Source organism: Hyperolius riggenbachi, chromosome 3, assembly GCF_040937935.1.
Source record: "Hyperolius riggenbachi isolate aHypRig1 chromosome 3, aHypRig1.pri, whole genome shotgun sequence".
In the NCBI taxonomy this organism is placed as follows: Eukaryota; Metazoa; Chordata; class Amphibia; order Anura; family Hyperoliidae; genus Hyperolius; species Hyperolius riggenbachi.
The window spans coordinates 257,731,635-257,748,295 of NC_090648.1; the positions used below are offsets into that span (position 1 = coordinate 257,731,635).

The 16,661-nt window shown below is 40.8% G+C and overlaps 1 protein-coding gene across 9 annotated transcripts in view; it reads left to right on the plus strand.

Annotated features, from left to right (window-relative positions):
• Positions 1 to 16,661, plus strand: part of MAGI2 (membrane associated guanylate kinase, WW and PDZ domain containing 2) — a 1,075,940-nt gene that overhangs the window by 219,053 nt on the left and 840,226 nt on the right. For all 9 annotated transcript variants that reach the window (XM_068276199.1, XM_068276198.1, XM_068276200.1 and 6 more), the window contains exon 2: positions 7,256 to 7,372. In XM_068276199.1, the coding sequence (XP_068132300.1) occupies positions 7,256 to 7,372 (117 nt within the window). The remainder of the gene's footprint in view (positions 1 to 7,255; positions 7,373 to 16,661) is intronic.

The following is a 16,661-nucleotide window of genomic DNA, read 5'->3' on the forward strand; positions in this document are numbered from 1 at the left end:
ACCTGTCTTTAGTAAACCCATGTTGATGCTGAGAAATAAGATTATTTTCTACTATGAAGTCATGTATAGTATCTCTTAGTAACCCCTCAAATAGTTTGCATACAACTGATGTTAAACTTACAGGTCTATAATTTCCTGGATCAGATTTTTTGCCCTTCTTAAATAATGGGAAAACGTGGGCTGTACGCCAATCCACTGGGACTCTGCCAGTTGCAAGAGAGTCACAAAAGATAAGATAAAGGGGTTTATCTATAACTGAACTTAATTCCCTTAGGACCCGAGGATGCATGCCATCCGGGCCAGGTGCCTTGTCTATTTTTAATTTATTTAGTCTTGCCTTCACTTCTTCCTGCGTTAAGTATTTAATATTACAGTTAGAAGATTGAGACTCTTCCGCCTCTGTAGTTTGCAACAGTGCTGTTTCTTTTGTGAAGACAGAAGCAAAGAAAGCATTTAATAACTCTGCCTTACCTTGGTCATCCACCATTGAGTTCCCATCCTCATCCTTTAGGAGTCCTATACAGTCAACCTTTCTTTTTTTAGAGTTAATGTACTTGTAAAACTTTTTTGGGTTAGATTTGATATCCTTAGCGATTTGTTTTTCAGCTTCAATCTTTGCCTGCCTAATTTCTTTTTTACAATTTTTATTGCACTCCTTATAATTGCTTAGTGCAGCCTCGGTCCCCTCCTGTTTTAAGACCTTATAGGCATTCTTTTTCCTCTTCATTTTATCTTTAACCTTTGTATTCATCCATAGAGGCCTTTTTTTATTCCTAGACATTTTGTTTCCATATGGGATATACATACTACAGTATTGATTGAGTATACGTTTAAAAGCTTGCCATTTCCCTTCAGTGTCTTCCCCTTGTAGTACATTATCCCAGTTCACCAAACTTAGTGCCTGCCTAATTTGAGTGAACTTTGCTTTTCTAAAGTTCATAGTTTTAGTGGTCCCGCTGCCCCTTGGCCTATCAGTCACCAGCTCAAACGTTATCATGTTGTGATCACTATTTCCCAAATTTTCTTGAACCTGCACATTTGATACATTATCTGGTCTATTAGAAATGATCAGATCCAGTAACGCATTCCCCCTAGTTGGTTCAGTTACCATTTGAGTCAAGTAATTGTCCTGTAGTGCTGCCAGAAATCTGCTGCTTTTACCAGAATGGGTAGCCTCAATACTCCAGTCAATGTCTGGAAAGTTGAAGTCGCCCATAATTATGACCTCATTTTTACCTGCAGCTTTTTCAATCTGCTGTAGTAATCGCAGTTCTGCAGCTTCATTAATAAGAGGTGGCCTGTAGCATACCCCAATAAGCAATTGGCAACTTTTATTTCCACCATGAATATTTACCCAAACGGACTCCACATCTTCGCAATCTTCCTCCATCTCATCGTTGAGGACAGCTGTAAGAGAATTCTTAACAAAGAGACAAACCCCTCCACCTTTTTTCCCTGTTCTATCCCTCCTAAACACATTGTATCCTTTTAAATTAGCTATCCAGTCATGGCTTTCATCCATCCATGTCTCGGTTATTCCCACAATGTCATAGCCTTTGTCATTCAGAATGAACTCTAGTTTGTCTATTTTATTTGCAAGGCTCCGAGCATTGGTTACCATGCACTTTATATTTTTACCACCACATTTACCAATTTTGTTTACATGAAATGGGCTACTTGAATTTTTACCAACCTCCTTAATCTTTACACTGTCCCCACCCCCCTCTCCACCCTCCATAATGATAGGTTCCCACTGTCTTTTTACCTCATCTTGTCTATGTATTGAGACTTTATCCTCCCGCCTCCCCCCAGATCCTAGTTTAAAATCTCCTCCAACCGTTTAGCCATCTTCTCCCCCAATGCAGCTGCACCCTCCCCATTAAGGTGCAGCCCATCCCTGCTGTAGAACCTGTAGCCGACTGCAAAGTCTGCCCAGTTCTCCAGGAACCCAAACCCTTCCTTCCTACACCAATTTCTCAGCCACTTATTTAACTCCCTAAGCTCCCTCTGTCTCTCAGATGTAGCACGTGGCACTGGCAGTATTTCAGAAAACACCACCTTGGAGGTCCTTGCTTTAAGTTTATCTCCAAGTACCTGAAAATCATTTTTGAGGACCTTCCATCTCCCACTAACTTTGTCATTGGTGCCAATGTGTACCATGACAGCCGGGTCTTCCCCAGCCCCACCCAGTAATCTGTCAATTCTTTCCGCTACATGCCGAACCCGAGCACCCGGGAGGCAACAGACTGTACGGCATTCGCGGTTTCTTCGACAGATTACCCTATCTGTGCGCCTAATAATTGAATCCCCTACCACCAGTACCTGTCTAGCCTTAGCTGCACTCCTATTCCCTTTCTCGTTACAGCAGTCTGCCCCTTGGTTGCTAAGGAGCACATCCTGCTGCAGCATTGCTACTCCTGAATCATCCTCCCCAATATTACGCAAACAAGCATACTTATTAGTTAGTTATATGCTTTCTTATATTACACTATGTCAAGTGCAGAATTTTAGCATAAGATTCCTTCATCTTTAATGCATGGCCTAGTAATGGAAATGTAAAGAGGAATGCTGTGAGTGCAGTTCTAGATGGTCCAGAATGTAGAGTTTGGCTGCGTTTCAGAACACAATAACATTTTATATAGGTACTTTCATTGCAGTGTGTTTAACTAACAGTGGATGCCTGACCTTTTTCTCTTGTTAATGGAATTATTAGAGTATCAACATATTTATGAAGGGGGCCTAAAAGCTATATGTGTATCAACAGAACAGAAAGCAGTCTTTTATGTTTATAAGGTAAGTCCACTACTTTCAAGGTAGTTGGATGTACAAGGGACATCTCTTTAACTGTTATCTTAAATAGTTTCCAGCAGGGTAGCCACGTCTTATTTATGTTTTTACCTGACATGTAGGCACAAATAATGTGCAACCATAATGTAACTTGTGTAACTAGTATGACTTATGATTAATTTTATTGTCCTTGATTTTACTCCCCAACAACATATTTAAGTTATTTTAATTAGACTTAACCTTCCTCTGGCTGTTTTTTTTTTCTTTTTTAAAGTTATGGCATATTTTTAGTTGCTCTGAGTAAAAATCACACCAATTTTTCTTTTAAATGGCATACACTTCTCCCATTGTTTTTAAACTTGCTGGCATTTGAGAAGATGCTTTTACAATTCAATTAAACTTGGACCGCAGGCATACAAACAACACGTTGGCACAAAACTGTAAGGGTGAGTTATGAAACCTTGTGCATAGTGCCAGCTGCAAAATGTGTCACAGATATACTATAGCAGGGCAGCCTCAGTCATTGTGTTTCTTCTACTGCAACCTTGTGTAGCACAATAAGGAGTGCCAATGACTCTTATGTTTCATTTTATTTTCAAAAATACAAAAATATTTATGCCTAAATGAAAAGTCCCAATAGTTGATTCAAAGCTTCATCAATGGCTAGCCCCTGCCGAAGCAGGCATCTGTCCTCGCGTTGTGTGGGGTGATTGGTACTGGGGACACCAGCACTTTATGACGCACGCAAGACAGGGGTGGCATTTAACCGCCTTAGCTGTAATCACAAGTTCAGCTCCCAAGCTGAACTCGTGGAAGCGGCCGGGAGGTCTATGCAGAGCAATGCACCTCCCAGGGGATCCCAACGCCAGCCGACATTCTTCTTCCTCTCCTCCCCTCCGAGGCTCTGCTTCCTCCTGGTGTGATCGCAGTCTGTCGCCATGACGACAGCCACCAATCTCACTATAGGGATACAGCGCCACCCGGAGGACGGAGGGAAACTGCAGCGCTGGATCCCAGGGAGGTGAGTGAGTGCTGGGCTGCTGCAGAACTCCCTAGCAGCATGATTTTTTCCAGGTTTACCAGGCATGCAAAGAAAATTGCACTGCTTTTAGACCCTAAATTCCGCAAAGAATCATAGCACCAAGGAAGTTAAATAAGTCACCTTTTTTCTTGCTGTTTTCTTCATATTAGTTGTAGGGGGTTGAGGAAAATCACACAGCCCATACAGAGTGTGGTAACTTTTTTTTCATGCACAGTTTCAATTTATATAAACTAATAAAGAAAGCATTGGCATTTTTGAAACACAAAAAATAGTACTTGCAGCATGAATTCACAGCTTCTCATTTACTCCTGTGCAACATTCAACTACTGCTCACTCCTCCTCCTTCCTTTCACTCAGTCAGAAGCTATGACAGGTCATTCAGTCAGCAGGGAGGCTTAGCTTTACCTGACAGAGCAATTCCCCATCTCCGCTGTTCTCCACAAGCCTTCATGAATAAAAGTAGAGACTTTCAGGCTAGCTGGCTGTGAGCAGGCACCTGTTAATTCATGAGAATCACGGTACTGCACTCAAAAGTTATTTTTCTCAAAACAAGAAAGAAAAAAAATGAACAGGCACTTTAAAAAAAAGTCAACCCCTTGGAACAAATTCACCCCCCCCCCCCCACATACATACACACACACACACATGCACACACACACACACACACTCGCTCTCTCTTGTTTTTTTCCCCTTTTCTCCTCCTCTCTTCCCCTCAGTGCTTCCCACTCTTCTATTGCTCTCTCATCCTACTTTACTCTGAGCCATATCTTGTAATTTTTAGTGTTTGTCTCTGTCTCAATCTTGACATATCTATCTATCCATCCATCCATGTTTGCACCAATTTATTCTACTCTTCTCATAACTCACTTAAAGAGAGTCTGAAGCGAGAATAAATCTCGCTTCAGACCTCAGTGCCCCTGCGATGCGCCGCAGATAGACGCGCTGTGAGGTAGGGCTGCAGCTGTTAGCCCTGCCTCAACAGCAGCAAAATCTACGACCAAGTTGGTCGTAGATTTTGCAGGGGGGGGGGGGGGGGGTTTGGGGGGTCAGGGACCCTCGTTTAGCCGCGGGATAGCGGCGTTTTAGCAGGGGCACACATGCCCCTGCTGACTATGAGACAAGAAGCGAGATTTATTCTTGCTTCAGTGTCTCTTTAATTCCACAATTTTATTTTAGAACTCTGCATTAGTGTTTGTATTAGTGTTTGTATATTATGATGGTTATGCATCTTTTGTGTTGAGTAGTGAAGCATACTTCCGAATGATTTAAATGCATCAGGTTATTTTCTTGCACATGTTTTCAGCCGTGGTGAGCCCCACTAGGGTTGTCTGTACATGAGTAAGTGCTAAACGACATAAAACATCTTGGGAGCTTTGGCCATATGCTTCAGTATGATCATGTTTTAGTAAACAAATGAAAGAGCATATCAGTATGAAGACATATTTCTTTGGGCCGGTGTGCTTGTTACTCACAAACATTACATTACTGTTTAGCTTATTTAGCTTGTTTAATGCTATTTTAGTGTAGCTCTGAACGTTGCTGTCTGCCTTGATTCCCTTAATTAAAAAAAATGTTTTTGTTTTTGTAAATTTCAAGGGTTTGGGGACATAATGCTGGCACAGAATGAACATAAACATGTAATGCGTCCTTCACGTTTTTGCTATAATGTATTAGTGCTGTGTGGTAGGCGTTTCCTATTCAAACACATCCATTTCAAGAGTCTCAGGAAGGATTTTTTCATTTTGGATCCTAGACCTTGATTGTGTTTTACTGTAAATTTTTAATAATGTACTACCTGTTCATATTTTTATAATGTATTCATTTTAGTTATTTATATGGAGGTTGACATTATGACGCTTATTCAATTTGCATTCATGGACAGCACGTTGGCGTAGTGGGTAGCACTGTTGCCTTGCAGCGCTGGGTCCCCAGATTTAATCCGAGCCAGGGTACTATCCCCGCGGAGTTTGTATGTGTCCCTGTGTCTGTGTAGGTTTCCTCCATACACTCTGGTTTCCTCCCACATCCCCAAAATATACAGCTAAGTTAATTGGCTCTGAGGGACAGTTAAGTAACAAGAAAATGTACTCTGTACAGCAGTGCTATATAAATACTAAATAACAATTATAATAATTATTAAGATAAACATTGGGTTCTTTGGGATTGTCAGATATAAAATGAACAATGTGAAACTGAACTAGAGAGGGAAAACAAGGGGTTATTTTGATTTCTTTTGACTGTAATATTCTTTAAAACCAACTGTGATGCACACTATTTAAAGTAGGGATAGGGTGAGGGTAAGAAATTCTGTCAGCTTGTTGCTACTGTGTGTCACACCTCAGATTCCAATTTGTTTTTTTATGTAAGCCCCTTGCTAGACTACAGAAAGAAATTCATACAGATATTCTAATTCTCACCAAGTCAAGTTTTAAATGTGGGTAGTAGTGAATGACTTGGGTTAAATACTAGCTACTGTACTTCTTCTTACATCTCTCAGAAACTCCAATGCCAAGATTTTTAAGTTTTGGCACAACAGGAAATTATGGTTGGAATTCAGCAGCACTGGAATTCTAGGGAGATAAGTTAAACCTTCATATGCCTAATGGTGTGTGCATACATCCAATTTGTATTGACCAATTTTACCACCTACATGTAGTTTGAGGTCCAACAAAAATTAAGTACTATGAACAGATTGTGTAGGTAATCTCTCATATTACATGGAAGTGGTAAAATTGCACAAGCAAAATTGGATGTGTGTAACTGGCTTTAGTCTATTAACATTCATACAGAACCAATAAAGAAATAGAATGGGAGTTAGACTGCATTTCCACTTGTGCGGTGGGAATCGTCGTGGGAAAAATTCGCATGCGGATGCGAATTTCGCATGCAGGTCTATGCAAATTTTCATGCGTATTCACATGGATGACAATGTATGCGAATTTAACCATGGCAGCGCTGCTGTGATTTTCCATTGTTTCTATGCGAATTTGCATGAAAATTTGCATGAAAATTCGCATACCTAAACCGCATGCGAATTTCCTATTAAATACATTGTATGCGATTCGCATAGCGGTAAGCGGTATGCAAATTCTGATGGCTCTGCCATGCAAATTTTTTCTGCACAGAAAAACGCAAAGGAATCCTGACAAGTGGAAACAGTCCCATTCACTTGTATTGCTATGCGAATTTGCATGCGAAAAACGCATGCGAATTCGCGATAGTGGAAATGGGCCCTTATACATATCATGTATAAACAGCCATTAGAACAATAGATTTCTGTTCATTTTATGCATGTCCATTATCTTTAGGTAAGTGCAAACATATATTTCATCTGTTAACGTTCAAGGCATTCAAGACATTTATGACTGTAAAGCAGATACTTGTTTTAGGGCCATTGTTTTGATCTCTTCTGTACTTACTTTGCAGGAGGAATTGTTGACAAAGACCTTCGCCGCTACCTCAATTTACGTTTTCAGAAAGGTTCAGTTGACCATGAACTGCAGCAAATTATACGAGACAACCTCTACCTCCGAACAGTGCCATGTGAGTACTGCACAACTTTTAACTGTCAGCAAAATTGTGAGGATAACCTGAAATGTTCTCAACATTATGTAGAGGAAGTATTATTTAAAACTAATATTCTGCATTAACAATTATTTCTTGCAAACTAGTCTACTTTAAACCTTATTTATTTTCTTCTTGATTAGTACCACACTTGCAACATTAATTAAGTAATGAGCTGGTAAAGCAGTAACCATAAATTGATATCATATTTATCATGTAGTTCAAAAGCGGAAGAAAAAGAGGAAACAACTTATGGCTTGCATTAATATAGCTTGTAGTCACTGAAATAAATTGAGCCAGTGAAAAAAAATGTACTGACATGGATTAAACTGCCCTGTGTTTTCCTTTTTTCCCCCACTTCTTCATTTATAAGCCTAAGGTCAAATACATCAATTATATATATTAGCTATTATATAGTAGAGTTGATGTATATCATAAAGGTCATTAAACACATATCACAATTATCTTTCAGTCTTGCTTTGAATGTAACATATACAGTATTTATTCAATAGCCCACATCTTCTTCTGTTCTCAATAAACAAACTCATTTTTAAAAGAAATCAAAATATGTAAACTTAAAAAGTGTTATAATTTTCTGTCTCAATACAAGGTCATTGTAAGTGCGAAAAAAAACATAGTACTGTAGATAGAAGAACAAATATCTTATTGCAATATCGAATCAGTGGAATTTCCATCAAGATATCCGTTAAGTTAAATACCATTACAATAATTAACATTTTAACACTCAACAGTTCACATGAAATAAGGTATTTCAGCATGAATTGACTTCATAAGAAGGTAAACCTTCTGTTTTCAGATACTAACTCGTCTGAAAATATCAAAAAGTGTAAGGGCCTGTTTCCACTTCACGCAGATTCGAAATGCAGAAAAACTCCAATGCATTCGCCTATCGGCCTGTTTCTACTAAATGCAATTTTTCTGATGCAGAACAATTATGGATGATGTTGCAGATCTCTGCATCAGATTCTGATTGCAGAAAAACAAATGTGTTTATTGTATGGGAAACAATGCATGATGCAGAAATCTGCCAATCTCATTTAGTGTAAACAGGCCCATAGGTATTCGTTGGAATCAGTTTTTCTGCTTCCTGAATCCGCATATAGTGGAAATAAGTGCAGAGGGCCTGTTTCCACTACACGCGTGTTCTGGATGCAGAAAAACTGACTCCAATGAATGCCTACAGGCCTGTTTCCACTAAATGAGATTTGCAGATTTCTGCATCATGCATTGTTTCCCATAGCCACATCCAGAAATCTGTATGCAGAAAAACTAATGCAGAACTGATGCAGAACCAGTGGAAATAGGCCCTTAACCACAGAGTCTCCTTATGTAAGGTTGAAATGGAGAGGGAAATACCAGGGAAGAGTAGGAAAAAGAGGAGGGAAGAAGATGACGGAGGCCCAAGCAAGTTGTTAGATACAGCTGAGTTCTGTACTCTACTCTTTTTGAACACTAGATTAAGTATTATGCCATGGTAGAAGTGAAGTCCAGTCAGGGTCCCAGATAGCTCGGTACTAATCCATATCAGTGAAATTAGTCCAGCAGGCCCAGACTCCACCAAAGTTGTTAGCAAAACTTGTGCTGTGAATAAGCTGCTCCAGGTCTTTGATTTAATCCACCTTCTGGAACCATTGTCTCAGGGAAATGGGTATCCACATAATAGGTATAAGGGCTCTAGTCACACTGATGAGGTGTGGAAGGATGGGTCTATAGACATTTTGAGGTATGTCTGGTCCATGCAGGAGATACACTTCAGGTACAAATGGAAGACAAAAGTGTTTTAATTCTCATACTTTATAGTGTGCGTCTCCAAATATCTTAGCTTATTTTTTTGCGAAATAACGTATATTCATATATGTTCTTTTAACTGTGAGCTCATCCCAGTCCTAAATACTGAATTGATTATGTATTCATACCAAATATCCAGGAGTCTGTCAAATTTCCCTTGGCAATTGCTTTTACATTTTACTACAGGTGAAGCGACAATAACATGTAACTATAAAGTGTTTTATACCATGTCTTATCAAACAGAAATACACCTCTTTATCAAGCTGTGGCCTCTTTTCCATGGACTGTTGAGCTGTGTGCTCAGAAAGCAGTTAGTTACCAGGCAGCAGTGAGCAGTTACGAGGCAGCAACAAGCAGTTACCAGGCAGCAGTGAGCAGTTGTGAGAGTTTGAGAGGCATTTCACTGTCTATCAACAGTCCATGGAAAAGAGGCCTAACTCAACACTAAATTAAGAATTCATGTTAAACGTTCTCCAGGATTTTAATCCCTAGATCTCACATATGAGCCATTCCTAACCCCTGCAAATGAGTGCTGTTAAAATCTAAAAAAAAAAAAAAAACCACAGTAATATGACCATTCCTAGCAGCATTCAGGCAAGCTTTCATCTGGACTCTACAAGACCCTGGCTGTCTGGAGCACACCCTTCTGCCCAGACCACACCTCCATGTCCACAACAAGATACTAGGGCAACCATGCTCCCTTCCACAATATACATCCGGGGAAAGTGTGAGTGGCAGTTTATGCCAAGCCTTGCTTTCATATTCCATATGCAGTGACAGAAGGAGGTGATGTTTTGATATAAATTTGACATTAAAAAGACGAAATGTATCCATCCTGTGTTTGCTGACTTGTTATATTTTGTATTGATGTTGAATTTTTGGTAGACTTGTATTGTATTAGTGGCTGAATTAGTCTGCTGAAATTCTGGCTGCTGGAATCCAAGATCTGAAATGAGAATTTACATTTTACTGACCATATCAGGTTTCTGCCTGTCATTCACCCATCAGTATTGATTAGTGACTCTGATTCAAAAGTGACCTGTGTAAATTGTGTTTATCTGTGACAGTCTCTTTATTCAGCTGAAATGCAATTACTGAGAAATAAAGCTGCATGTACGGCAGTTACTGGCAACTAGTTGGTATATACAATGATGCTTAGACACTTAACAGCTATATTTATCAGAATATCCTACAGAAATATCTTCAAAAAGCTTTTTCCATTAAGATAATTTTTCATGTTTTAAGATATTTTCTATTGCTATGGCTTCAAAATTCAGCTAAGCTAGTACGTGATAGATTTCCAAGGAAGCATAGCGATTCCTCTCTTAATCTGTGGCTCCACTGTACTACGCATATATGTATTACACACAGTGATAGAACCAACATGCAAAGCCACAGCTTACATTTGTGTAGAGAATGAAAACTCGGGGTGGCAATGCAAAATTCAAATTCTACACCATTGGTTGTGGTCTATGCTGTCTCCTCATTTACTTATTTCTGGCTCAGGAAAAGGGACTTATGTGCAGTGTGTTCCCGGTTTTTGATGTGGTACCCCATTAACTCCCGTAGAGGCTGGAAGGGAGCGAGGATGGACTATAGTGGCACACACACCCTGGATTAGTGACTTTAAGTATGTAGTGATTTCAAAACAAATGACACTCTGGGTCAAATAGGTGGAGAGGGACTCTGCACTAGAACGGTAGAGTGTAAGAAGATACAAGAAGTCTCAGAACCATCTAGAGGCTTCCTACTACTGAGGTTAGTACATCCATGTTTTTTAATCACTTTAAAGGCAACCAAGCACCTGTAAGTTAAAATACATAAAATGAACCATTGCTGGGGGTTATCATCATTACTTACATACAGGGAGCTGCTTCTTGCGCCCTCCACACACTTCCTCCTGATCATATGGGATCTGCCATCTTCCCCAGGAGAGCTCACAGCTGTCATATTTTGAAGGTCCCAGTGAAGCCACGCACCTGTGACCACTGCAATACATGCAGGAAGATTAATTCTGTGTATGTGAGTACAGAGATGCACTCATATCCAGGGACAATATCTCCCAGCATGCATTGCAGTGGTCACAGGCATGCAACTTCACTGGAAACTGCAATAAGCGGTCTCTCCTAGGGAAGATGGTGGATCACATATGGATGGGGCACAGGAGTAGCCCCCCCCCCCCTCAGGTAAATAATGACAATTATCCTGACCAATGCCCCGCTCTATTAAAAACATCCCTTATAGGGAGGTTAATTTTTTATGTTTTTACTTACAGGTGTTAGTTGCCTTTAAGAGAAACCCTTTTTGTGATAGTTATTTGACTTTTAACTTGTGAAGAGGTCTTTGTAAACATGCAAATAATCAAACAGTAGGGAAAGATATTATCTCAGAACACTGGAGGGATTTAATGACACCCTAGACAAGTGTAGCTCAGCTTAGCCTATGCCATAGCAATTTATTTTGAACTACATAAGATGTATTAGATCTGCTGCCTATTGTATCAAAAATACTAAATTAAATAGTTTGCAGGGGCAAGGGAAACAAAGGGGAAACCACTAGGAAATTAGGAAAACTAGTTACTACACTTTGCTTATATTAACAGTATAAGCCTGCAGATAGAATGGGGAAAAAGTGACAGCCATGTATTTGTAGAATGCTGTTTAGACACAACACCATGGTAGCTTAACTGGAGTAACTGAATTATGCACATGGGCTCAGATATAGGGGAATGTTCTAATCAGCACACCTTTAAAAAGATGAAGTAACTCGGATAAACAGCTTAGTAGCGCAGGAATTCCAGGTGAATATGTCATAGTACTAGTACTGGCATTACTTTGTTCTAGGTTCAGGTTTACAAAGCAAGCAATGTACCAGCAATGCTCCTTGAAATGCTGATGTGGATTTCAAGCCAGTTAACAAGGCTGTGTCTGGAGGGTTATATGCATTTTAAAGACGACACACAACATCCACTGAGAGGATTGCTGCATTAAATATTAATTTATGAGACTCTTCTCCTATAACAAGTTTTATTGAACAAACATCTCCAATGATGATGGATTGATGTGTTTGCTTTACACAAGGGCATTCATGTGTTATTTACCATATATACAACATAATAATTTATTTTATATATTTTCCTGGTAGGGATTTAAAATGATATTTCACTTCTTCCTTTTTTATTATTGTAATATTTTTTTGTCTTTTTAACGCTGCCTTTGTTCATGATGAAGGGGAGATGGTTGAAGGGAGGAGGACAAAATCCCTCCTTCCTGCCTACCCCATCAGTGTTCCTGCATACCTGTAAATTTGTCACCAATATTTACCACTGTATATCAGGTTAACTACTGTAGTCCAAGCCCAAAGTTCTGACTTCCCCTGCCCTCATTCCCTTTGGATGCAGTAATTGTGTCTCTTGGATCTGACAGCACATATTAATCAGTGCGTCACTTAGCGCCTGTCACCTTTTACGGATACCATGTGCATTTTATTAATTACCTAGTGCTGCTGTTGAAAACATGCACGTTATCCAGCATGCGATTAGTTTCAACAATTTTTATTCATCCTGACATCCAAAAGCCAATGTTTCGGGTCACTGGGACCTTTTTCTCTTGGAATAACCCAAATCACAAATAGCGCCAATCCAGGACTTGCCCCTGCACTCATACTAAGATGATGTGCACTGTGTAGGCAAGTTATCCCTTGAGAAAGGAGTCCTAGGTGGCCCCAGAATTACATTTTGAACTCTGGATGACTACAAATTGTTGAAATTAATGGAGTGCTGGATCATGTGCTTGGATACATGTCTTGGATAGCTTTCTGGTTTATTTACAAGCATTCACATGTCATATGGCATTTAACCGCAAGGAGTCCAATCTACTTGGTTGACCTTTCTGCATTTGAACATGCCTGTTGTCTTTAAAAATGTACATTGATAATCACATACATGGAATCAATCTTAACCTACAATAAAATTATTTAAACATACAAAGAAATACACGTATGACACTAATTAAGTCAAAAAAGAGGGATATCCTGCTACACCGGGTGGGTGTAAAACTTTTCTTCCTTTATTAGCACCTCAGTAGACACACAAAAGTCTGACTCGTATTGGAGCTCTGAAAGGCTCCTTAATCATAGCCCACTAATTAAGTCTTTGCATAAGTAAAAAGCTGTGTTCCCTTAACCAGCTGAGCGGTCTGGACGAGCTCAGCTCGTCCAACACCGCCAGCGGCTGCCGCTCAGGCCCTGCTGGGCCGATTTTAATGAAATAAAAAGCAGCACACGCAGCCGGCACTTTGCCAGCCGCGTGTGCTGCCTGATCGCCGCCGCTCTGCGGCGATTCGCCGCGAGCAGTGGCGAAAGAGGGTCCCCCCAGCCGCCTGAGCCCAGCGTAGCCGGAACAAAAAGTTCCGGCCAGCGCTAAGGGCTGGATCAGAGGCGGCTGACGTCACGACGTCGGCTGACGTCGATGACGTCACTCCGCTCGTCGCTATGGCGACGATATAAGCAAAACAAGGAAGGCCGCTCATTGCGGCCTTCCTTGTTTATTCTGGGCGCCGGAGGCGATCGGAAGATCGCCTCCGGAGCGCCCTCTAGTGGGCTTTCATGCAGCCAACTTTCAGTTGGCTGCATGAAATAGTTTTTTTTTTATTTAAAAAAAACCCTCCCGCAGCCACCCTGGCGATTTAATCAGAACGCCAGGGTGGTTAAGAAATAAATACAATGCAGCCTACTCTTGTAGAAAAATCACGTTGGTGGATCCCTTTCCTAACATGGAGAAGGATAATATTGAATCCTCAACCAGCCATCTGAAAAAACAGTTATCTTTATGCAGTGTGCACATAAATCATGTCTCACTTTAACTTGTATTACTTATGTACTGTTAACCTTAAGCTAACTCGTATTTTTCCATAACTGTAACAAATCACCCTTGTCTAACCCCAACTAAACCAGACCTAAAGCGTAATAGTATCCAAACCTAACTAGCACCTACAAAACCTGATAAATTAGTGCTACTTACTGTCAGGAAGGGAGAGTGCCAGTATCAGCTGTGCTGTAGCTCTGCACTCTGATGTGGTCCGGAGAATTGTATATGCAAGAGGCTAATCGCCAACTAGCGGATACAAATACGTATCAGGCGCTACGTGGTCCCCCATATGAAAGAATAGCATCTGGGGTGAACGAGTGGGTCGATGATGTGGGAGAAGAAGGGGTGCTTAACAGCCAAGAGAAAAACTATTTGAAGGTAGATATCTATAGGGTCCCAGTACTTTATTTGATTCCGAAGGTTCACAAGAACCTAAATAGACCCCCCGGAAGGCCGATAGTAAGTGCAATAAATGGGCCAACAGAAAAATTATCCATTTGGATTGATGGAAAGATCAGGAGATCGGTTACATCCCTCCCTTCATATGTACAGGACTCAAATGATGTCCTACGCCTTCTGAGTGACCTGATAATTGCACCTGATGACATCTTGGTGGGGATAGACGTTGAAAGCCTTTATACGTCTATTCCCCATGAGGTGGGGCTAGGGGCAATAGAATTCTTTCTTGCAGATGTGTACCCTGACAGTTCACAATCAGTTTGTAGTTGATGCAATGAGATATGTACTGGAGCACAACTGCTTTTTGTTCAATGACACCCAATATAGGCAGGTGCGCGGTACGTCGATGGGCGCGTCGTGCGCACCTGCCTATGCCTGCTTACTTGGCATGTGGGAACGGATGGATGTATACACACACCCGGAATTTGATGTGCATGTGAAAGTGTGGCTCCGTTTCATTGATGATGTGCTTGTGGTGTGGAGGGGAGGTGTACCTGAGTTGGAAAAATTTCTCGATCAGCTTAATCTTAAAGGATACTGAGTGGCTGACTCAGTCCTGACAAGAAGTGACTACAGTGTGACCCTCACTGATAAGAAATTCCCCTTTTTTACCTCTTTCTTGCTTTCAGAAGCCATTTTCTGCTAGGAAAGTGTTTTATAGTTGGAATGTCTTATCAGTGAGGGTCACACTGTAGTCACTTCTTGTCTGAGTCAGGACTGAGTCAGCCACTTACATACCCGATATTTAACTCTTTCAGGCAGAGAAAGAAAAAAAGGAACACAGCATAGTTATCTGTGTGCTAGGCACTGTACATACACATGTCTATCTCATTATGTCACATTTCAGTTGGGGTATCCTTTAACCAGAGAAACATCCACCTCACATATACTGTCAGCAGGGAGGAGATTTCCTTCCTTGACTTGAGGATAGTGAAGGATGGTACAGGGTTGCGGACCACTACGTTCCGCAAGCCAACAGCTGGAAATACTTTCCTCCACGCCACCAGACATCACCCGACACATCGGATAAAGGGGATACCTAAAGGGCAGTTTCTTCGTATTCGAAAGAAACTGCTCCAATGATGCGGATTTCAGACGGGAAGCCACACAAATGTACAATTGGTTTAAGGACCGGGGTGATGGACATGAGGTGTTGTGCTCCGGTGCTGAGAGGGCTCTGGAGACCCAGCGTAGCGACCTACTACAGGGAGGCAAGAAGAGACGAGAGGGAGACACATGGGAGAGGGAAACCTGTCCCAAATTTATTTCCCCATTTAACTCTAACTGGTTGCAGATACAAGAGGAGGTCCTGGCTAAGCATTGGCTGATTTTACAAGTGGACCCAATAGTGGGACCTTTGGTGGGACAGAGACCGCAGATGGTAGCCCGAAGGGCACCTAACTTGCGGGACCACTTAGTGCATTCTGACATTCTGCCACAGGGGACGTGTTTTTAGGGCAGGTGTGATGCTTTTTGTACGTTTTTGATACGGTTATGTGACAGGAATAAAGGTGGTTAAACTTTTGTATACCCAGAGCGGCATCATAGTGTCCTTGATTATTAGCTCTGCACTCTGATAAACCACAGCAGAAACTGCTACTTGAAGGACCATTGTGTCTTCAGGGCCTAAAATGAGAGTAAATCATTCCAACAAGTACAACAATAAGAGCCTTTTCTAATGCTACCCTAGCTAATCCAAAATGAAAACTGGCTGGAGTTCTACTTTAGTGTATCCATCTCTCTACAGCTAGTCATACATGCAGCACCAGTTACGATCAATAGTAAGCATATTTTTTTTCATTTGGATGGGTAAAGCCATAAAATCAAAATTGCTCTGATGATAGAATAATTGTGAAAATGGTAATTTTGTGTTGCATTGGTCTGTGTAAAAGCACTGCATAGAGGTGCTATCAGTTCCAAACAGATTTCTACATTAAACGGGTTATGTGGTGCATCAGTCGAGATACCTCAAACCATATGGATCAGCATTGTGATGGCATTGTTGCACTTGTGACTACCATAATGCCCAGACTGTATTAACTTTTATTTATTCAGTGGCCATTAACAAAGTTCTTAATAAAACGCACTATAAAAACAATGTAGATTCCTTAAAGTCAACTTAAAATCTTCTCC